General features: G+C 49.9%; 2 protein-coding genes across 8 annotated transcripts in view; both read right to left on the bottom strand.

Moving 5' to 3' along the window:
• Positions 1–1,145, bottom strand: part of KANSL1 (KAT8 regulatory NSL complex subunit 1) — a 103,595-nt gene extending 102,450 nt beyond the window's left edge. Inside the window, exon 1 of the mRNA XM_054224259.1 lies at positions 999–1,145. The gene's annotated coding sequence lies outside the window, so the exon portion shown is untranslated. The remainder of the gene's footprint in view (positions 1–998) is intronic.
• Positions 1,146–9,841: 8,696 nt separating this feature from the next.
• CDC27 (cell division cycle 27) overlaps positions 9,842–19,351 on the bottom strand; it is a 33,758-nt gene continuing 24,248 nt past the window's right edge. For 5 of the 7 annotated variants that reach the window (XM_054224226.1, XM_054224227.1, XM_054224230.1 and 2 more), the window contains 5 exons: positions 18,690–18,807; positions 17,471–17,599; positions 14,489–14,563; positions 12,474–12,654; positions 9,842–10,237 (listed from right to left, as the gene is read on the bottom strand). In XM_054224226.1, the coding sequence (XP_054080201.1) occupies positions 10,155–10,237; positions 12,474–12,654; positions 14,489–14,563; positions 17,471–17,599; positions 18,690–18,807 (586 nt within the window). In that variant the 3' untranslated portion in view covers positions 9,842–10,154. Of the gene's footprint in view, positions 10,238–12,473; positions 12,655–14,488; positions 14,564–17,470; positions 17,600–18,689; positions 18,808–19,351 lie in introns of those variants that run through there. The other 2 variants (XM_054224232.1, XM_054224233.1) reach the window with 1 other exon arrangement.

Here is a 19,351-nt window from a genome sequence, read left to right as displayed (position 1 = left end):
TGGGTTAGCCAACTGGAGATCAGATACCACAGCAGATTTGCCTAAGGTCAGAGTGAAAGGATTGAGTAAAGATTTTTGGTTTTCCCATTACAAGAGAATTTGTCTAAATTCAGCCTCCATAATTGGCCTAAAGTCAGGCTGCTTTGGCTTGTAGATTTATGAAAAGAGGGAAATATCCTTCCCTTTAGCACTTCCCTTTAGGTTTTACTCAGCTTCACAGAACTCGAGTGCTGTACCTGAGTGTTTAGGACACAATTCTTAATGTGTAGTAACATTAGCAAGGTAGGAAGTGACTTCTCAAAACAAGCATCAGCAAACCCTCGCCGCCTCCACTCCAGACCCAGAAGCACCACGGCTGCACCGCACGTCGGGAAGTCGGAGGCACGGAAATATCAGCGTGAAAACCTAGGTTTAGACCTTCAATTTTCATGGGATGAAGCCAAGACCACTCTGATGGGTACACACAAAACTCTCAATATTACATATATAAACCAGATCGTATCAGCAAGTAAAAAGGACCCAACTGATGTAAACCCGGGGTTTAAGGATGCACACAATAAGGGGGAAAAAGAAGGAGATCTTTCTTTTTCTGGGCAAGTCACACCTTGATGTCTCGATGCTGTCACATACAAGGACAGGTAACACCAGGAAATACACCCGCACGCTCCCAAGAGGAGGCCACACGTCTCTTCACTACGTACCAGGCATTGGAACGGTTTTAGAGAAAAAAAAAAAAAAAAAAAAAAAACAACACCCTGCACGCACACGGGATGAAGCCACATTTTCAGCCGTATTCCCCAACCTCCATTTTAAAGTTCCGGATTGGCCAAGAAACTACGTGCGGGGCTCCAGACTCACCCCGCACCGCCAGAACCGACACGGCCGCCGGCAAAGGCGGCTCGGCCCGGCCGGTGTGGGGGCTGGCAGGACCCACAGCTTGGCCTGGCCGGGCGGGGAGGGGGACAGAGGGATGGGGGGGAGCAGGGGACAGGCCGTACCTTGCTGGGCATCTTGGCCAGGCCCATCCTCGCCACCTGCGGTCCAAGCGGTCGGCACAGGGAAGGGCCTCGGGATCCTTCCAGCCTCCCCCGGCGCCTGGCAGCTCGGCAAGTTTCTTATTTATTTATTTGAGGAGATGGGAAAATAAATATCCGGGACCTGGGGAAAGAAAGAGCTGTCAGCAGAGGGGGCCGCGACCCCGGCTCCTCCGTAACGCCCCCCCCCCCCCCCCCGCCCCCTCCCATCCCGCCCCGGGCCGGCCGGAGGGACGGGGCCCGGCCTGCGGGCCGGGGGTGCGGGGGGCTGCCACCCCCGGATCCTTCTAGAAGCCCCCCGGGCCCAGCTTCGTTTCCCCGGGCTAAAATGGAGGCCCGGGGCGGGAGGAGGAGAAGGAGGAGGGGGGTGGGGGGGTCCCCGCTCCGCACGGAGCCGGCCCGGCCCCCCCGGGCAGCGCGGCGGGGCGGAGCTCTCCCCGGCGCCCCGGGCCCTGCGGCCGGGCCCCCCCCGTCTCGCAGCCACCCCCGGCCCCCAACTCCCCGGGCGGCCGCGGGCGGAGGGGGGGGGAAGCCGCCACCGCCCCCCCCCCTCCAGCCCCGCCGCGGCCCGGCCCCCGCAGCCAAGTTGCGGGACGGCGGTGGAGGGTGGGGGGCGCAGGACTTGGCCTGGCGCCGCCCGCGGGTGGAGGGGGGGAGGCGGCGGGCCCCGCTCGGTGCCGGCGTCCCCCCCGCTGCGGCCCAGTCCCCCCCGCCGCCCCCCCGGGCCGCCCCGCACCGGCAGCGCCTCGCCCCGCACCTACCTGCGCCGCTCAACCAGCCTTGAAGTGGGGACCTTCCGCCCTCCCCCGCCCCCATTGGCTGAGCGCGGGGCATGGGCCCTCCCCATTGGCCGCCGAGGCGTCAATCAGCGCGGGAGGGGCGGGGCGGGCGGTGATTGATGCCGTGCCGCGGCTCGCCCCCTGCCCGCCCCCCCCCCCGCGCCCCGCACCCCCCCGCGTCCCCGGGACCCCCCGGCCGCCGCCACCCCCCGCACCCCGCCGGGCCGCCCCCCCCGCTCCCCCCCGCAGGCCCGGCCCGGCCCGGCCCCGAGGCCCCGGGCGCTGGGCCGGCTCCCGGGGCAGCCGCGGGTCCGGCCGGGCCGCGGGACCGGCGGGCGGGGGGCGGCGGCGGCCTCGCCGCGGGTGGGGGGGGTCGGGGATGCGGAGGGGGGGCCGGCGGGCGGCGGGGCAGCGCTGCCCCGCGGGTGGCACCGGAGCGTGGCCCACGGGGGATGCGGGGTGTCCCGCGGGCCACAGGCCACTCGTGGCCCACGGGTGACATGGGGCTCACGTCCCACAGGTGCCGAGGCACGCCGGCCACGCAGCTGGCACCGGGCTCCTGGCCCACGGGTGACACCGGGCCCACGTCCCACAGATGACACCAGGCCCGTGTCCCACAGGTGACACCAGGCCCGTGTCCCATATGTGATGCTGGGCCTGCGTCCCACAGGTGACGTGGGCTCCTGTCCCACGAGTGACACCAGACTTGTGTCCCATAGGTGACATGGGCTCCCATCCCATGGGTGACACCAGGTGTATGTCCCTCAGGTGACACAGGCTCTCGTCCGAGAGGTGACACCAGGCCCACATCCCACAGGTGACAAAGGCTCTTATCCCATGGGTAACACCAGGCCCATGTCCCATGGGTGACAAAGGCTCTTATTCCATAGGTGACATGGGCTCCCACCCCGTGGGTGACGTCAGGTGTATGTCCTATGGGTGACAAAGGCTCTTGTTCCATAGGTAACATGGTCTGTCACCCATCAGGTATATGTCCCACAGGTGACACAGGCTCTTGTCCCAGAGGTGACACAGGCTCCCACCCCATGGGTGACATCAGGTGTGTGTCCCAAATGTGACAAAAGGCTCTTATTCCATAGGTGACCCGGGCTGCCACCCCATGGGTGTCACCAGGTATGTGTCCTATAGGTGACACAAGCACCCACCCTATGGGTGACACCAGGGTCCTGTCCCACAGTTGACATGGGTCCCAGCCCCACGGGTGACCCCGGGGCTGCAGGAGGGCCAGCATCGCTGCCCCGTGTCCCCGTGCCCGGGCTGTCCCCGAGCCGTGTTGTGCCTCCCAGGCTCCAGCCGACCGACGCGACGCAGCAGCGGCTCCTCGGGCCCCCATGAGCCCCACGCTGCTGGCGCGGGGACAGCTTCAGCGTCACCTTCTTCTCCCAGAGAAGAAAATCCCTTCCACTGGCATCTCCTTCCACCTCCTCGCCCGGGACACACCACGGTGGGGCTCTTCGCCCAGGTACTGCTTCTGTTGGAGTTTTTCCTGCCTTTTAGCTTTTATCCCAGCGACGGGCTGGGTTTAATTCAAATAAGAGACACGACTCCCCGTCCCACAGCCCGAGGATAAGACAAGATCCTTGACTTTTTGCTGATGGTCGTTCTGTGCGACAAGTCCCTGTTTCCCTCTGGGACAGCAGAGGGGATGTTTGGGATGCTCCAGATACGTCAACAGCAGCATCAACATCCCGGGTGACACCCCGGTCCTCAGTGCCCCGCCCCACCCCAGGAATCTCCAGGAGGTTTTGTGCCATCAGAAAGTGTCTCCAATGTCTGAGCGTCTCCAATATCTCCAACGTCGTGAGTTCTGCTGGAAGAAAGTCCCGTTTCTGGCTCCTTGGGCAAGCCGAGCTGTGACGGGTTTGAGCCGGCATTTCTTGCTCCTGCGCCTCCCCAAAATCCAGGTAGGTCCATCCGCCGGCTGATGCCGATGGAGGGAGAGACACCACGACCCAGAGGCTTTACGCAGGATTAGCCGGACGTTGGTCATTCATCCGGCGTGGGGAGGCAGGAGACTTCCATCTCAGTCAGAGGATTACCACACACCTGATGTTGGATACAGGCAGGCTGTTTCCCTTCATCCCATGTTTTCGGTTTTAAGGACCACCGCGAAGTTGTCACCACCACTTCTGGTGCAGGGAGGGCGCAGGGGGGAACTTCTGGCCCTGCTCAATGTAGCGGCCAAACTCCTCTATAGTTGAACGAAAGCTGGGAGACGCCCTCCACAGCGCAGCCGCATTCACCATCTCCCGAACAGACACCGTCCTCTGCCTCTCCTTCCCCAGGGAAGGTGGGCTTTGTACTGTCCTTGAAACCCAGCTCTTTCTCCTGGTTTTCCCAGAAAATCCAGAACATGGCTGTGTTCTGCAGGCCATTGCCAGCGACGCAGCAGATTGCCTTAACGAAGGGTGTAAAAGCGGGTGCAGTTGATGCGCCGCTCACCCAGCGCGACGGGTCTGGGGGAGAAACACTCACCGGAAAGTGCCTTTTCTAAATCTGTTGCGACACCCGAGAAACCAAAAGAGGCAGAAAGCAGCAAAGTAATCCCCTTGGCTCCTTCAGCTCGCTTCCCAAATGTCCCGACAACAAAGAATTTCTGTCGTTCCGCACGTGAGTGGATACAAACTGCTGGATTTTGAAAAAGGAGGAGATTTTTAACCGGTAAAATATCTGAATGTAAAGATTGTCAGAAAGGAACTCATCTTTCCTTTCTGGCTGTGGTTTTCTGGGGTGTTTTTGATGGAATTTACCTTTAAAAGTGTTTTTTTTTCTGATCTGGATGGCATTTCTGAGACTTCCCTTATTGGTACCATTAGGATATTTAAAACCCATCCTTTAAGGCCGAATAAAACAGCCTGGGCCAGGAGAGCAGGTTCCAGATGAGGATGGGTCAGAGCATCACACGAGAGCGGGGGTGGACCCCCAAACCCCCGATGGATGGATCAGGAACGCAGCCAGAGCCATGGACGAGACGTTTGGGCACCAGTGGATGCAGAAGCCGGGTTTGCGGGTGCCGTGATGCTGCAGCAGAGCAGAGGCTGGCCCTGCTGAGCATCACTCCCGCTGAAGTCCTGAGAAACCCAAAAAAGCCCCAAATTGGTCCAATCCTGGGTGAAGGAGTGAATCCTTGGCTCTGGAGAGGGGACGGTCACCCAGCCAGGTCCTGCACATGTCACCCCGCCATGCCCGCTCCCCGTTTCTCATCAGTCTCAGGTCTCCGTTCCAGCTGCCACAGCAGCTCCTGGGTCTCCTCCACCCTCCTCCATCCCATTTCCACCTCCCCGGGCTGTTCTGGGTCCAGCGTTCCCGGTCCATCCCTTTGCTCCGCGACTCCGCCCGGCTGGATGTGAGGACAGAGAGGCTGGAGAGGTGTTTGCTGTCTGGGGCCAGTGCCGTGACCCCGAGCGAGGGACCGGGTCCCCTCCTGTCCCTGCCTCCCCGCCGCCGCGGGACTTCAAAGCAAGGGACGTCTCCCGGGGTTTATCCGGCAGCTGGACCCAACTGAGAAATCGGGAGCTCCACAAATACTGAAAAGCTTGTATTTGAAAAGCAGACAGGCGAAAGCAGCAGAGGAAATCTTACTCTGCATTAATATAATTTTAATCCCCGCTCCTCTGAGGCTCAGGAATACCAGGCTTCCTGCCTTAGGAACCCCGTTCTTCCGCTCCATTTTTTAAGAAATATGAACCAGTGCCTGGTCCCGGACCAGGTCTTGCTCAAATAAAGTCACTAAGTTCGTCAGAGGGACAGAAAATAGGGAGGTGATGCAGCAGTAAAGTTACCGATGAACAACAGAGCGGAGCGCGACGCACCAGCAAATAAGCTGTAGGTATTTGTAAAGTCCAGGTGCTAAAAAAAATTCCCGAGCTGGCAATCCCGATACTAACAACTCGTATCGCTGCGGTTCAGACACGGAACGAAGTATCGCAGCTTGCGAGTCAAATTTCACGAATGCTTTGCTTTTCCCTGGAGACACCTAAAGCTCAGCCCGCTGTTAACAAAGCGTCGTTTTGCCGCTAGGAAGAGTCCAGCCTCCGTCGTCACCCGCGTTTGAGCGACAGGGACGCCGCCGCTGCCGAGACACAGGAAGAATAACTGGGCTCTCGCCGCCGCGCGTAGAGCAGGGCGGGAAGTCACGGCGGAGCAGGGAATGTAACTATGGGACTGCGTTTGTACTGCGCAGTCATAGAATCCAGGATTAAAGGAAACACGGGGGAAGAAAAAGGGGAGGCAACTGGCTGTAGGAAAGGGTTAAGTCCAGCGTCACTTTTACAGGCAAACTTGGCTCTCACAATTATTACTGGATTAGGCCAATATAGCGGGCAAAAATGAGCGCTAAAAGCTTTAATCCAAGACGACGGAGAGCGTACGCAGCAAGAGGAATTCCTACACAGCCATCACCCTCCTGGTGAGCTTTTCCTCCAGGGCTGAAGAGAAGTCTTTCCTCAGCCCTGCGGAGGGACCTGGGAGTCCTGGGGGACAACAAGTTGCCCACGGGCCAGCAATGTGCCCTGGTGCCCAAGAAAGCCAATGGCATCCTGGGGGGCATCGAGAAGAGCGTGGCCAGCAGGTGGAGGGGGGTTCATCCTCCCCCTCTGCTCTGCCCTGGGGAGGCCACGGCTGGAGCTCTGGGGCCAGTGCTGGGCTCCCCGGTTCCGCAAGGACGGGGAACTGCTGGAGAGGGGACAGCGGAGGCTGTGGAGATGCTGAGGGGATGGAGCATCTCTGTGCTGGGGAAAGGCTGAGAGCCCCGGGGCTGTTCCGCCTGGAGAAGAGCAGGCTGAGAGGGGAGCTCAGCAACGCTCAGCAAGAGCTAACGGGCAGGGGGCAGGAGGATGGGGCCAGGCTCTTCTCAGTGGTGCCCGGGGACAGGACAAGGGGTAACGGGCACAAACTTGCCCCTGGGAAGTTCCATCTCAACAGGAGGAGGAACTTCTTTGCTGTGAGGGTGGCAGAGCCCTGGCACAGGCTGCCCAGAGAGGTGGGGGAGTCTCCGTTTCTGGAGACATTCCAACCCCGCCTGGCCGCGTTCCTGTGCCACCTGCTCTGGGTGACCCTGCTCTGGCCGGGGGTTGGAGGGGATGGTCTCCAGGGGTCCCTTCCAGCCCCGGCCAGGCTGGGATTCTGGGAAGGTACAGCCAAGTCCGCAATCTTTTCTCTGCTGAGCCAACAGCAGTTGCAGCCACAAACGATGTTACGACCTGCCGTAGAAGGCAGAATAAAAAATACAATCCACTCCGTACCTGGGAGCGAGCTGCATCTCCCAGCGAGCTGCAGGACGAAGCCGGTGATGAACAGAGACCTCCCCGCGCGCCCCGAACATCAGGTGTAACAACACCCCACACCTCACCCCAAATGCCAGCCCGGGAAGATGACGCTTGCAGCCCGTTTTGCTGGAAGCCCGCAGCAGATTCACGGGCGACACCAGGATCAGCAGCGACCGCGGGACGGAAACCAGCCCCCACCTACCCGGAGGTGTGTCCTGAACCCCCCCTCCAGCTCCCCCACACTCCCCCACCGCCTGACGGATGAATCCCAACACCGACCCAAAGGAGCTGGGGATAAGCCTTGCTTTTAAAAGTAGTTTATTTGGATTTTCCACATCCTTTAATGAATCGCAAATATATTAACAGAAAAGACTTTTTTTCCCCCCCCTAAGACTGTACAATTTTCGAAATAAAAAGTCAGGAAAAGCAAAAAAAAAAAAAAAAGAAAAAAAAGGAAAAAGACAAATTACATTGTTTCAATGCAAATAGTACACACCACACCCACACTTTGCATTTTTCCATAGTTTTGTTGTAAGAAAATGACAGTTCCCTAATTCTTTTCAGTGAACTCACTCGCTCTAACCCGGCCGCCAGAGTGCCTTCATGCTCGCCCGCCTTCTCCCCGCCCCTCTTCAAAGGGAGCAACATCTTATCAATTAAATACTCGTTTTGCGTATCTATGTAGAAGGTAAAATAGCAGCGTGGTCAAAATGTTGAGATTCTTGGGAAAAAAGAAAAAAAAAAAAAGACTTTAAGCTCTGATGTACGTATAAAGCGAGTATTAAATCACCCAGGTAGCATGAGCATCCTTTTAACATCCCGGCTGAATGAAGAGCTTTTTCCAGGATGCTGAAAGTTTTAGTACAGTCGTTCACGTTTTTTAGAGAACCGAAGGGGAAAAGCCACCCAATTTCCTAGAGCTCTGGTCCCTAGTTAAACAAGTGGCATTTTCCTATGGAAAAAGAATCGCGAGGAGCACCTGCGTACTCCTGCTTTTTGCTTGGAATATACATTGGGAAGCAAAAGGAGGCTAATTAAGGTGTTAATTGGTGGCGTTTGCCTCCAGACCTTACGCTGAGGTGCTGCGTGGAGTCTCCTCCTGGCGAGGGCTGCGCTCGCGGAGGCTGCGGGAGGGGACCACGGACGCGGGTCGCTCCGGAGCAGGATGCGCGGGCTCCGCCGCGGATGCACATCGGCTCTCGGGACACCTCAGCCCCGTCTCCTCCTCGGGGCGGGGAGGGGGGGGTGTGTGTGTGCTCCTCAGGAAAAGGGAATCGCCCCAAAATCTCCATGGCCACAAAAAGCCGTGCAAGACGGGGTCCGCTCCAGCCAGCGCAAAGACGTCATGATTTTCAGTCAAATCATCAACCTTCCAGACACAAACTGGTCAGAAGCGCGTGGCAGAGGCACAAAGCTCCTTTAATATCATTCCTCAGATTTTAGAAATTCCTTTTCACGCCATTAGGGGAATTTAAGCCTATTTTCCACTGCTTATCCTCCTACTTCAAAAAAAAAAAAAAAAGGTGAGAATTATATTTTTGCTCAGCACTTGAGGATTATTTTTTCAAATGATAAAGGTGTCCGTGTGGCTGACGACCAGAGAGAAGCTGTGATGGGAGACGTGCCCAGTGTTAAGACAAGGACAGAAATCAAAAACCTGAAGTTCTAAAGGTAACTAAAAGAGCCCTAAAAACCAATACGTTAAAAAAAAAAAAAAACCCAACCAAAACAACCCACAAACATTAAGACCGATCACGACAAATATGTTTCTATGAAATTTATATCATTCCCAATTTATTACGCATAAATTGCTCTTTAAAACTGCTTATACCGTACGCTCTCTTTATCATCCCCGCATAAAGGGCACCAATCGTTGCAGAATGCGACAGAAAAAGATGATTTTGGACTCATGAACGTGGCGGAGCTTTCTTCTCACAGAAGCAGCCTCTGTAGAAGAGGAAAGTGTTCCCGGGGTGAGACTCTTAAAGAACAGCTTAAAAAATAAAAAGGAGAAAGACGGATAATTGCACGTTTTTGCATCCTGCTTGGACCACGCTTTACAAAAGAGTTTTAAAAATGATACTAATCTTAGGTGACTATTTGATGCGTTTGACTAAGGTTCTGATTGTGTTAAGGCTTCCACGGTCTTCCCGGTCTATCGGCTTAGAAACAGTCACTCCGGATTAAAGGTCTGATGTTTTCACATTACAGCGGTACCTACGTTTCTCTTGTGATTTTTGCCCTTTATTAATTTTTATTCTCAAAAGGGGAAGAACAAGTCAAGGGGTACGTGTGAAATGAAGGAAGGTGGTGCTGACTCGTTGCTCTGAAGTACAAAGTAAACACTGACCTTTCGGAAACTAGGTGAATAAATTAATTCGGGGTTAGAACACGAAAGCATTGGTTCTGCCATGTGATTTCCACTCCTGCAAGTTTGCGCTCTGAAGTAGGGCCGGGGGGTATTTTACGTAGTCGGACGCACTCCCAGTCCTGAGCACGTGCATCGGGTTTGTTCACTGGAGACATTGCGGCTTTAAGGTCATTTACATTCCCTGGCATTTAAGTTACACTACAATACGCAAAAGTCTTTAACAGCCTGCGCTTGTCAACACTGTCCTTGAAGAACTTGGAAACGAAGTTCAGCACTCTGCTTACCAAGAAAGAACCAAACTAAGACACATTTCTGGAAAAAGAACAAGACACTGCTTCATTAGTACTATCCCCACATCTACTGGCTTCGTTACAGCAAACCACAAGTCTTTCTTCCATGATATTTTTTTTTTTTTCCAGCAAAGGGGAGTTCCAAAAATAGCATTTCCTCCTCAGTCGCTTTCATAAATGTAAAAGAGCCAACTCGGCAGAGTCAGCAGCAGCTGAACATTGCACTGCCATTAACTCTGGGTACAGCTGCAGTCTGAGTGGTGCACTCATGGTGTCAGTGGAGAACAACGACAATGCTGGCTCAGTGACGTGAAGACCCAGGATGCGAAGGAAGGGGAGAACACAACAGTACCAGTCTCACACTCAAGCCCAGATATACTGGCTTTCGGAGGTTAAAATTCATCGCTTTCAACTGCGTGGAGCTGCGTGTCATCTGCATCCGTCATGCTGCTCTCTTGGGACTCGTCTGTGCCAACTTGAAAGAAAAAGAAACATGGAGCGGTCAAACACTTCTGCTGCTCCCACTACAAAGATTCCTCCACGATCACCTCCGGGTTTGGGCTTCCCCTCAAAATGCTTTAAAGCCACACGGCTCTTCCCTTTTTCCTTCTAATACACTGACCCCTGCCAGCTTAATGAAGTCTAATAAATGCATTTAGAAAGGAATTAACACGTAGCACACGTTAACAAAACACGCTGCCTTAGCCATCTTCTGTTAAAAATCTGCAATCTCAGACACCTGGTTATGTAGGGATGGGTCCGGAGGGTTCTGAAACTGCCTTAGGAGCAATTTAACCTTCCCCCTCCTTCAAAACACACCAGCCGCACGAAACGCCCGCATTAGTTACCCACTGCATTGCGACCCCTCAATTTACAATCAAATAATACTCAATTAGTAGCGTTAGGCAGCCCCTACTTGCTCCCTGCTTCCGTGACAAGGAATACCGCACAACACCGGTGGGAAGGGAACTGCTGCGAGTAAAGGCAGCGAGACCTTGCTGATGCTGAGGGATTTCTCTGCTCGCTCAGCTCGGATGCCGGTTAACATCCAGGAAAACCCGGATTCCTACTGGTATTTGAGTAAGGAGAGCGCAGCACGCAGGATGAACGCGTGCATACTGAGAGGCGACCCTTAAATCTTGAACTTCTCTACTTGTCAGAATTAGAACGAAGGTAAATATCTAATGATGGTCGTTCTTCACACACAGGAACGTGACTCGAGTCTGCTTTCCATAGTACAATTTAGCGTATTAAGTTTAAATTCCCAAATATCCAAACTGCTTGACGTGGAGAAACACTGGAGCCTTTTAGTGCTTTAATGCAATAAACGATTCGCTGATTCTGTACAGTGGCCACAGCCAGGCCCATGCTAGCCCCAGTAACGCACAAAATGACTTCCACCAGCCAATATATTAAAGCCAGTTCCCCCAGCGCTACCTGAGTTTCCTTGAGCTTGTCTCGCGCGGCCCAAGAGAGTTATTCAGGCGAGACTGCGAAACTCTTTACAATTTATCTGCACCGCCAGGGAAAGGGAATCGCTTAAACAAAATGAGAGTGTTGGGCTGGGTGTTGTTTTCTTTTGGGGGTTGGATTTTTGGTTGGTTTTGGGTGTTGCATGAGGGTTTTCTGGTGGTTTTTTCTTTTTTTTTTTGGGGGGTGTGGGTTGTGGGCTTGGGGTTTGTGTTTTTTGGTTGGTGTAGGTGTCGCTCAGCAGTTCCAGTACTCTGTCTCCATCTTCTGGTCAGAAACACGCTCAGCCCCCAGCGAGCCAGGGTTCTAAATTCACCCAACCGCAACAACGGGGAGAGGAAGAAAAAAAACCAACCCAAAACCTCTTGCTCGTTGAGGAAGTGCAGTGCAGGAGAAGTTTCCAATATTAAAAAGCACACTGTACACAGGCTCAATGAAAACCAACATGATATACAGTAGGAAAACGTGACAACTTTTTCAGCTCAAGATTCAGAATTACAGAACATAGCATACATCTACTGATAAGAATCAAAAAAAAAAAAATCTGTCTTCTTTGGAGGAAAAGAATTAAATTGCTTGTTAGCATTTATTTTCTATCGCCGTTTCAGCCTGCACCAAGGAGGTCAGCATTTATGACGATGCTTGCTTTAGAGCTGCCCATGCTTCATGGCATTTTAGCTCATAATAAAAAGTTGAGAGAGAAGAGAAACCCAGGCCATTCCTTCTTGGGAGTTATTCTCAAGTATCGTAACAGAATGGTTTATTTTCTCTTGATTCAAATGAAACTGCTTCCATGACGTTTTATCAAAAGCTACTGTCATGTTTAGCAGCCCAAATATTTTTGCCCAATATCCAGTTTGTTTAACTTTTGACAAAGCTTCTACAGACAATTGCCATCACCATTCAGTTACCTTCAAATGATTCTGTGCTTCCATGAGGGAAGATGTACGGCTCTGGGAACATCTTGCTCTCCTAAGATACTATTAGCCAACCACAATTTGTACGAATTTACAATCATCGTTATCTCTGTCCCACTCCATCTACAGATTCTAAAGAAATGTTGCGATCCTTTATTCCACGCTTACTGTAGGAAGCGTGAATGAATTCTTCCGAACGAAGAGCCTCTGGAGTTCTCACGTGCCGAGCAGCCGAGGGGTGTGCTTCACTTGTGAAACCTGGGATTCTTCCTACCACCTAAGTGGAAATACCTTCTTGAATGACAAAAGGTTGGAAATACAAACCTGATTCATAGGGGTAACATTCACTGATTTGCTCTTCTTGGGTTATTGGTTCCTCATCATCTGGAAGGTAACGTTTATCGATGGCCTCTTTAATCTGGTTATTGGCTCCTTTGGGATCTAAGTCCATTGCCCATGAGAAATTCATTAGGGCCAAATGCGTTTGACCCAGTTTTTTATAAACCTAAAATAAAAAGCGTAAAATGCTACATTTACATGAAGTTGCTACTTGAAGGTTTGGACAACAAACATGCCAAGCCACAGTTAACTGATATTTTGTGAAAAGCCAGAGGGTAGATACGGAAGATTTATTATACGAGTCCCAAGGGAAACAGCAAATATGTGTAGAAAGAGTGAGCAAGTGTTTCTAGTTAAGTCTCCAAAAAATTAAACTAGCAGCTGACAGATTAAAAAAAAACAAAACGAGGCGGCGGATCTTCAGATATAAATTTAAGCTTTGGAACTTGGCAGCAGGGTGGTGTAAGAGCTATTAGCGTACATGTTTTGTTTTGTCTTACCCCCTTCGCCACCCTTTCAGTTTCTTGAGTCATTGTTACCCCAGATCTACCCGTGGCTCAGGAAAAGCCCAAAGTCTCAGACTCTCAGTGTCAGAGGCCCAGAGAATTGCTTGGGGTAGTATCGCCACATGCGCACAATGATACTCTTATACTCTTCCCTACAGCTCTCCTATTGAGGACTAGCAAAGGCAGGACACACGGTCAGACAGATTTTTGATCTAGCTCAGCGTGGCCGTTCTTACATCCTCAAGTGGCATTTTTCATTGGCAGGTAGAGAAAATAACGGGCCATTAAGTGACGCCCAGCTTGTCCTGCTAAACTGAACGGCAACATTTCCAAGACAACACTGCCCTGCAGAATCCAGCCCGTATTTCACTTCCCTTGTCACCACAACTTGCACCGAAGCTCTCCTTATCATTAGGGACACATGAGCAAGTAATTTATCTGTGTTAAGCATTTAAACAGTGAAAGTACTTAAGTTTGGCAGGACATGGCAACTCTAACGTCAACGTAGAGGTCCAGCTACAAATACCAGTCAGTAAGTTTCAGCACAAATCCTTTTACCTCTCTCCAGCTTAAAGAAATAAAGAAATCTTGCTGATGAAGAGCTCTCCAGGACTGCGCTAGAGGTAAAGTTTGTGTTGTGGCTTCCTATTGAACAGACACCCCACGGAAGAAAAGTGCAGAACTTACTTAAAACATATTAGCAGAGAAGATGGTGGGAAGGGAGATTTCTATTACTAGATTACGTTTCCCTGGCATTGAACACAAAGAAGACTGGAATGTAAACGCAGCTGACAAACTAGTAATACCTTTTCCTGTGCTACTCTTATTAGTCTCCTTCTCTCAAACCGATAACCTTCTACAACTCTTTCGGGGAGGCCGTCAGCTGAAAAGAACACCGAGGCTACTGATGGAGACTTAGGAGTTTTCTACACTTACCCCTTGTTCAGCATTTCCGATACAACGCATTAGAAGGCGATTCCACGTTTTAATAGCTACACACGCAACTACCCAACACTGCTGACTGAGGGACGGACTATCCCTCAAAATTTTAAGGCTTTCCATTGATCACATCATTGCTATCGTACTGAACCAAATCTTGATTCTGTGAAAGACACAGGTCTGCGTGCATAACCACTGTATGTCTTTTCAGTGGAGTATCTTTATCAGGACCGATTAGTTATTTTAATTAATTATCTTTCAAGGTGACAGTGGTGAAATCAAAGCAGGCAAAGAATAACACTAGCTCGGGTTATTTTTTCTTGGTATGTTTTAAAGACAGCTAAAGGCTGCTCCGGTAATAACTGTCTTTTGCATTTAAAAGCTGATACATAATAAAACTGTGAGCAGTGAGCCTTATTTAAAGCTTTGGGAATTTTTAGAATACTGCTCTGCATGGAAGCAGCTTGGTGACAGGCATCAAATTTTCTCATTAGGCACACATTTCTGCAACAAGGGAAACCAAAGGACTCATGAGCACCGTTAGGTTTTACCTACCTTTCCTATTAAAAAGTAAACAAGAGACTCTTTGGGAACAATCTGTTTCAGTTCTTCAAGTTCTTGTAAAGCAGACTGAAGAGGAAGAGAAAAAAAAAAGAGCTTATTAAGTACAAGCCAGCGGTCTGCAACCAGTTATGACATCACTAAACTGTGAGTTAGCACCAATGTGAAATAAAAAAAAATAAATTTGGCATTTACATACAGTATATTCCACCAAGAACAACAGTGCAAGCTCACGAGAAACATCTAAAATTCTTTTTACATTAGCTTCCCCATTAAAGATCGTAGCATATTACCACCACGTTATTACACAAATTGAGCACGTTTATTGGGCTTTGGTCTCCTACAACGCATTAACTGACATTAAATGCCCCCATCACTCCCAAAAAGGCGTAACAGGGTAGAAGACAAGCGGCTGACAGTGTATTTACGGTGGGCACTTCCTACAGATTACCGAGCTTCCGAAAAAAGAACACAGATGCGTTTTGTGCTGGATGTACTGCTCTCAAGCCTCTGCTTTCCAAAGGTTCTGGTTTTAGATATCTATCTGTGGACTTTTAAAAACGATGACTGGATTTATATGAGGCATTCAAAGTCCAAAATATTTAGTGAAAGTTCTACTTTACTAACAACTAATTGTTGACACAATTAATTTATTCTGCTGTGACAGTAACCTGGCATTATTAAGAAATTCCACCTAATTACTCCGCAGTTCAAAGCAAACATTGGTTTTAGTTATAAAGAGTTCCATTCAACCCCCTAAAACCTATCGATGTGAACACAATCTCAAGTTAGGGCTTGCCACATAAATGGAAGTGTAAGCCTACATTTATTTACTGAACGCTAGCCAAATTTATCACACTATCAAAATTCTCTTAGTACTGGTGCTAAAAACCAAAATGTTTCATTAAGTTTTACGTAGTTTATGTGAAGAGCGTTAACTTTAGTGTTACTAAACTTTAGTGTTACTTGTATCAAGTCTGATAAAGAAAAGAGTCTAGATGTTTTATTTCCTAAAACATTACTTCACCATGGTCAACAAGTTCCTTCACTAGCAATAAGACAGTGGACTATTAGATTTATTTTTTTCCCCCTCTTGTGTTTATCCTCTGCTTTTAAAGTTTAAAACCAATCTACAAATGGGCACTTCAGTAAGTCCTTAATCTTAATGCATTTTATATTGAATTGGTTCAGTTACGAGTTTTAAAAGAAAACGTTCTAAGTAAAGTTTTCCCTTTCCGTGTGCACACGCATTTCTGAAGCGAGGTTTCAAAAGCCAGACCGCGGCTTGTCTTCTGTGGCCAAAAAAAACCCAGGCCAGAGGACAAGAGTCACTCGAAAGCCAGAAGATCTTAACTCATTCCAAACAGGATACAGGTCAGCACGAGATCAGACCAAAATTGCTTTGCTTCTTACTGCGTGGCAAGGTTTTGGTAGCAGGGGGGCTACAGGGGTGGCTTCTGTGAGAAGGTGTCAGAAGCTTCCGCGATGTCCAACAGAGCCAAAGCCAGCTGGCTCCAAGATGGACTCACCGCTGGCCAAAGCCAAGCCCATCACCAATGGTGGTAGCACCTCTGGGATAACAGAGTTAAGGGGGAAAAAAAAAAAAAATATGCGTGACAGCAACCAGGAAAGAGGAGTGAAGGAACAACTCTGCAGACACCAAGGTCAGTGCAGGAGGAAAAGGAGCTGCTCCAGGCACTGCAGCATAAATTACCCTGCAGCCTGTGAAGACCATGGTGAGGCAGGCTGTCCCCTGCTGCCCACAGACGTCCAGGGTGGAGCAGATGTCCCCCTGCCGCCCGCAGAGGGCCCCACGCCAGAGCAAGTAAGTGCCTGAAGGAGGCTGTGACCCTGTGGAGAGCCCGTGCTGGAGCAGGCTCCTGGCAGGACCTGTGGCTCCATGGAGAGAGGAGCCCACGCTGGAGCAGATCTGCTGGCAGGAGTCGTGACCCCGTGGGGGCCCCACGCTGGAGCAGTCTGTTCCTGAAGGACTGCACCCCATGAAAGGGACCCACGCTGGAGCAGTTCTTCAGGAACTTGCCTTCAGCCCATGGGAAGGGCTCATACTGGAGCAGTTTGTGGAGAACTGTCTCCCCATGGGAGGGACCCCATGCTGGAGCTGGGAAAGAGTGCGAGGATGCTGCTCCTTCCTCCTCAGGGGGAGGACGGATGGGCAGAGACAACAGTGATGGACAGACCACAACTCCCATTCCTTGTCCCCCTGTGCCACTCGGTGGGAGGAGGTCAAGAAATCAGGAGTCAAGTTGAGCCCGGGAAGAAGGGAGGAGTAAGGGGAAGGCGTTTAAAAGATTTGGTTTTATTTTCTCATCACCCTACTCTGATTGGATTGGCAATAAATCAAACTAATCCCCAAGTCGAATCTGTTTTGCCCGTGACAGTAACTGGTGAGGGATCTCTCCCTGTCCTTATCTTGACCCATGAGCCTTTCATTCTATTTTCTCTCCCCTGTCCAGCTGAGGAGGGGGAGCGACAGAGCAGCTTTGGTGGGCACCTGATGTCCAGCCAGGGTCAGCCCACCGGAATAACACAGCTTTTGAAATAGCTGGTTCTTATTGCTGTAATTACTATGGTTTACCGACCTTTTTTTAGTAATTTAGTATAAACTCACGATAATACAATCAAGTGTCAGTGACAGCTGCAATGATTTCCCCTTCTTTCCTTTCTTTTTCCAGGGTCAGGCTAAAATAATAATAATAATTTAAAAAGCATCACCTCTTGGCCCCAGATTTTAACACCATCAAAAAATTTAACATATTTCCCTTGGTGAAGGTGGCACTTATCAAAGCTAATGCTTCACGTTAGGCTCTACAAGACAGGCCAATGTCCCAGGCTCTTCCTGCAAGCCCTGATGCTTCCCAGCATTAATCTGTAAACACTGAGCTTCCAGTGCATCCCCACTCCTAGCTACAGCTATTTGAAGATAACTTAAGGTTGTCTACAGGTACCAAATCTTACCTTGTATTTTTCATTCGCAAATAATACAGAAGCTCTATGGAATTTGCATAGCGGGTTCTTGGGGTCAATGTTAATAGCTTTGTTCAAAGTATCCAAAGCCTTTTCGGATTTTTTCAGTGCATGCTGGACCTATTACAGAAAGAGAGAACAATTTTTAAAGAGGAAAAAAATAACAGCTCATTTGCCAGACAAGGCCAAATCCATTTACTACATTTACTTACAATCTGTTCCTTTAAAAAAAAAAAAATAAATATTTGTCTAATTCTAGACCAAGTCTTAACAAGCTTTCTTACAAGAAGAAAACTTCACCTCACCTCGTCTCCACCTCAAAACGCTCTCCCCACCCAATGGATTACAGAAAGCATTTAACATTTGGCCAGGGGTAAACTCAACGCCTTTCTCCGTATATAAGTGAGAAGCAGCCACTATCCCTGTAATATTTGACACAGCTTTGTTACCACATCCAAGGCAAGTGAAGGCCAGCAGGTAACGATCCATCACCCTTACACAGCCTTAAGTCACCATCACAAATATCTGAGGACTGCTACCCAACTTCGTAAAGGAGCATTCGCTAGCGAGGCTGCTGTTTTCCAAGGACTGCAGATGAGTAAGTGACCAACTCTTCAAACAGCCCTGTAAATTTAATTGACTGGACAGTGGCTGAAGCAGCTCCCTGCTGCTTAAGCTTCGTTTGGCGTAAAGTGTCTTAAGTAGGAAGTTGTCACATCTACAAGTGACTGGAATGAGGATAATGTGGAAATACAGCCAGGACAAAAATACTGCACTATGAAAGGAGAGACGGGTGCTCTCGCATTTTATAGACCTGGAAATGCTCATCCAAGTGGATACGACAGCAGTTAAAAAAACACACTTAATTTCTTACCTATTAAGTATAAAAAAACCCCTATAAATACTCTGTTCACATTAATATCTGCACATAGTCTTGATTTTCCTATCACTACTATTTTGGCTGAGTAACAAACATCACCTGACAGTATAATTTCATTACTGGCTAAAAGTAACTTGGAGAGAGAGGAGGGTTTCTTTTCTGAGACATTAATCCTGTGGTTATTCATTCATGTGGCACTTAAGACCCTTCAATAGGTACTCTGAATTTGTTAGGCTTTTTCCCTAAAAACATTCAGAATGACTTTTCTACTGCAAAAAAAAAAAGTACAGAAGCAGATGAAAACACAAGGACCAAGTGCAATCTACTTACTACTCCAATGTGACACAGTAAGACTGAGCTCTGCGGATTGATATCAAGTGCTTTCTGGAAATGCATTTCTGCTAGACTGAATTTTTCCTGTTTGTAATAAATCATTCCCAACCCATACCTGCAAGCAGAGAAACAATCCCGTTAAATAAGACTGTATCGTAATCAAACTAGTCTTTGGCAGTGAGTATGACCTGGCAGAAATGGTCTACAGACTTGCCAACCCCATCCAGAGTGGGAAACTATTTCCTGTGGGGCAAAAAGCTATGTCTAAAGTTAGCTTGGGTTTTTTTTGCTGAATTGGGTAGTTTGAAGAATTGGTATCTGATACAGGGGAAGACTGGCTAAACAGCCGCAAAGTAAAAAGCATACAAAAGTTTCTCAAGACTAAGTGACTTTTAGATCTAACTTTGACTACTTTATCCATTTTTTTCTTTTTCCACAGAAAAAGCTGTAAGAAACTGACTATGAGGGCAGATCCCTCATTCCTCCCACTGGGATTAAAGAACAATCAACCAGACGCACGAGGAGTGCTGCACACAAGAACGAAACAGCTGGGGTTATACAGCCAAGAAGATCTGTGGAAACCAAAAAAACCCTCCAATTTCTTGCCCTCCTTGTGGAACTAACTGTTTAATAAATATCGGAGGCCCACATCGTCTACA

The sequence above is a fragment of the Rissa tridactyla genome, chromosome 19 (genome assembly GCF_028500815.1).
Source record: "Rissa tridactyla isolate bRisTri1 chromosome 19, bRisTri1.patW.cur.20221130, whole genome shotgun sequence".
NCBI classification, from domain to species: Eukaryota; Metazoa; Chordata; class Aves; order Charadriiformes; family Laridae; genus Rissa; species Rissa tridactyla.
Note: the sequence above shows the minus strand (reverse complement) of the source record. Positions and strands in the feature narration are given on the sequence as shown.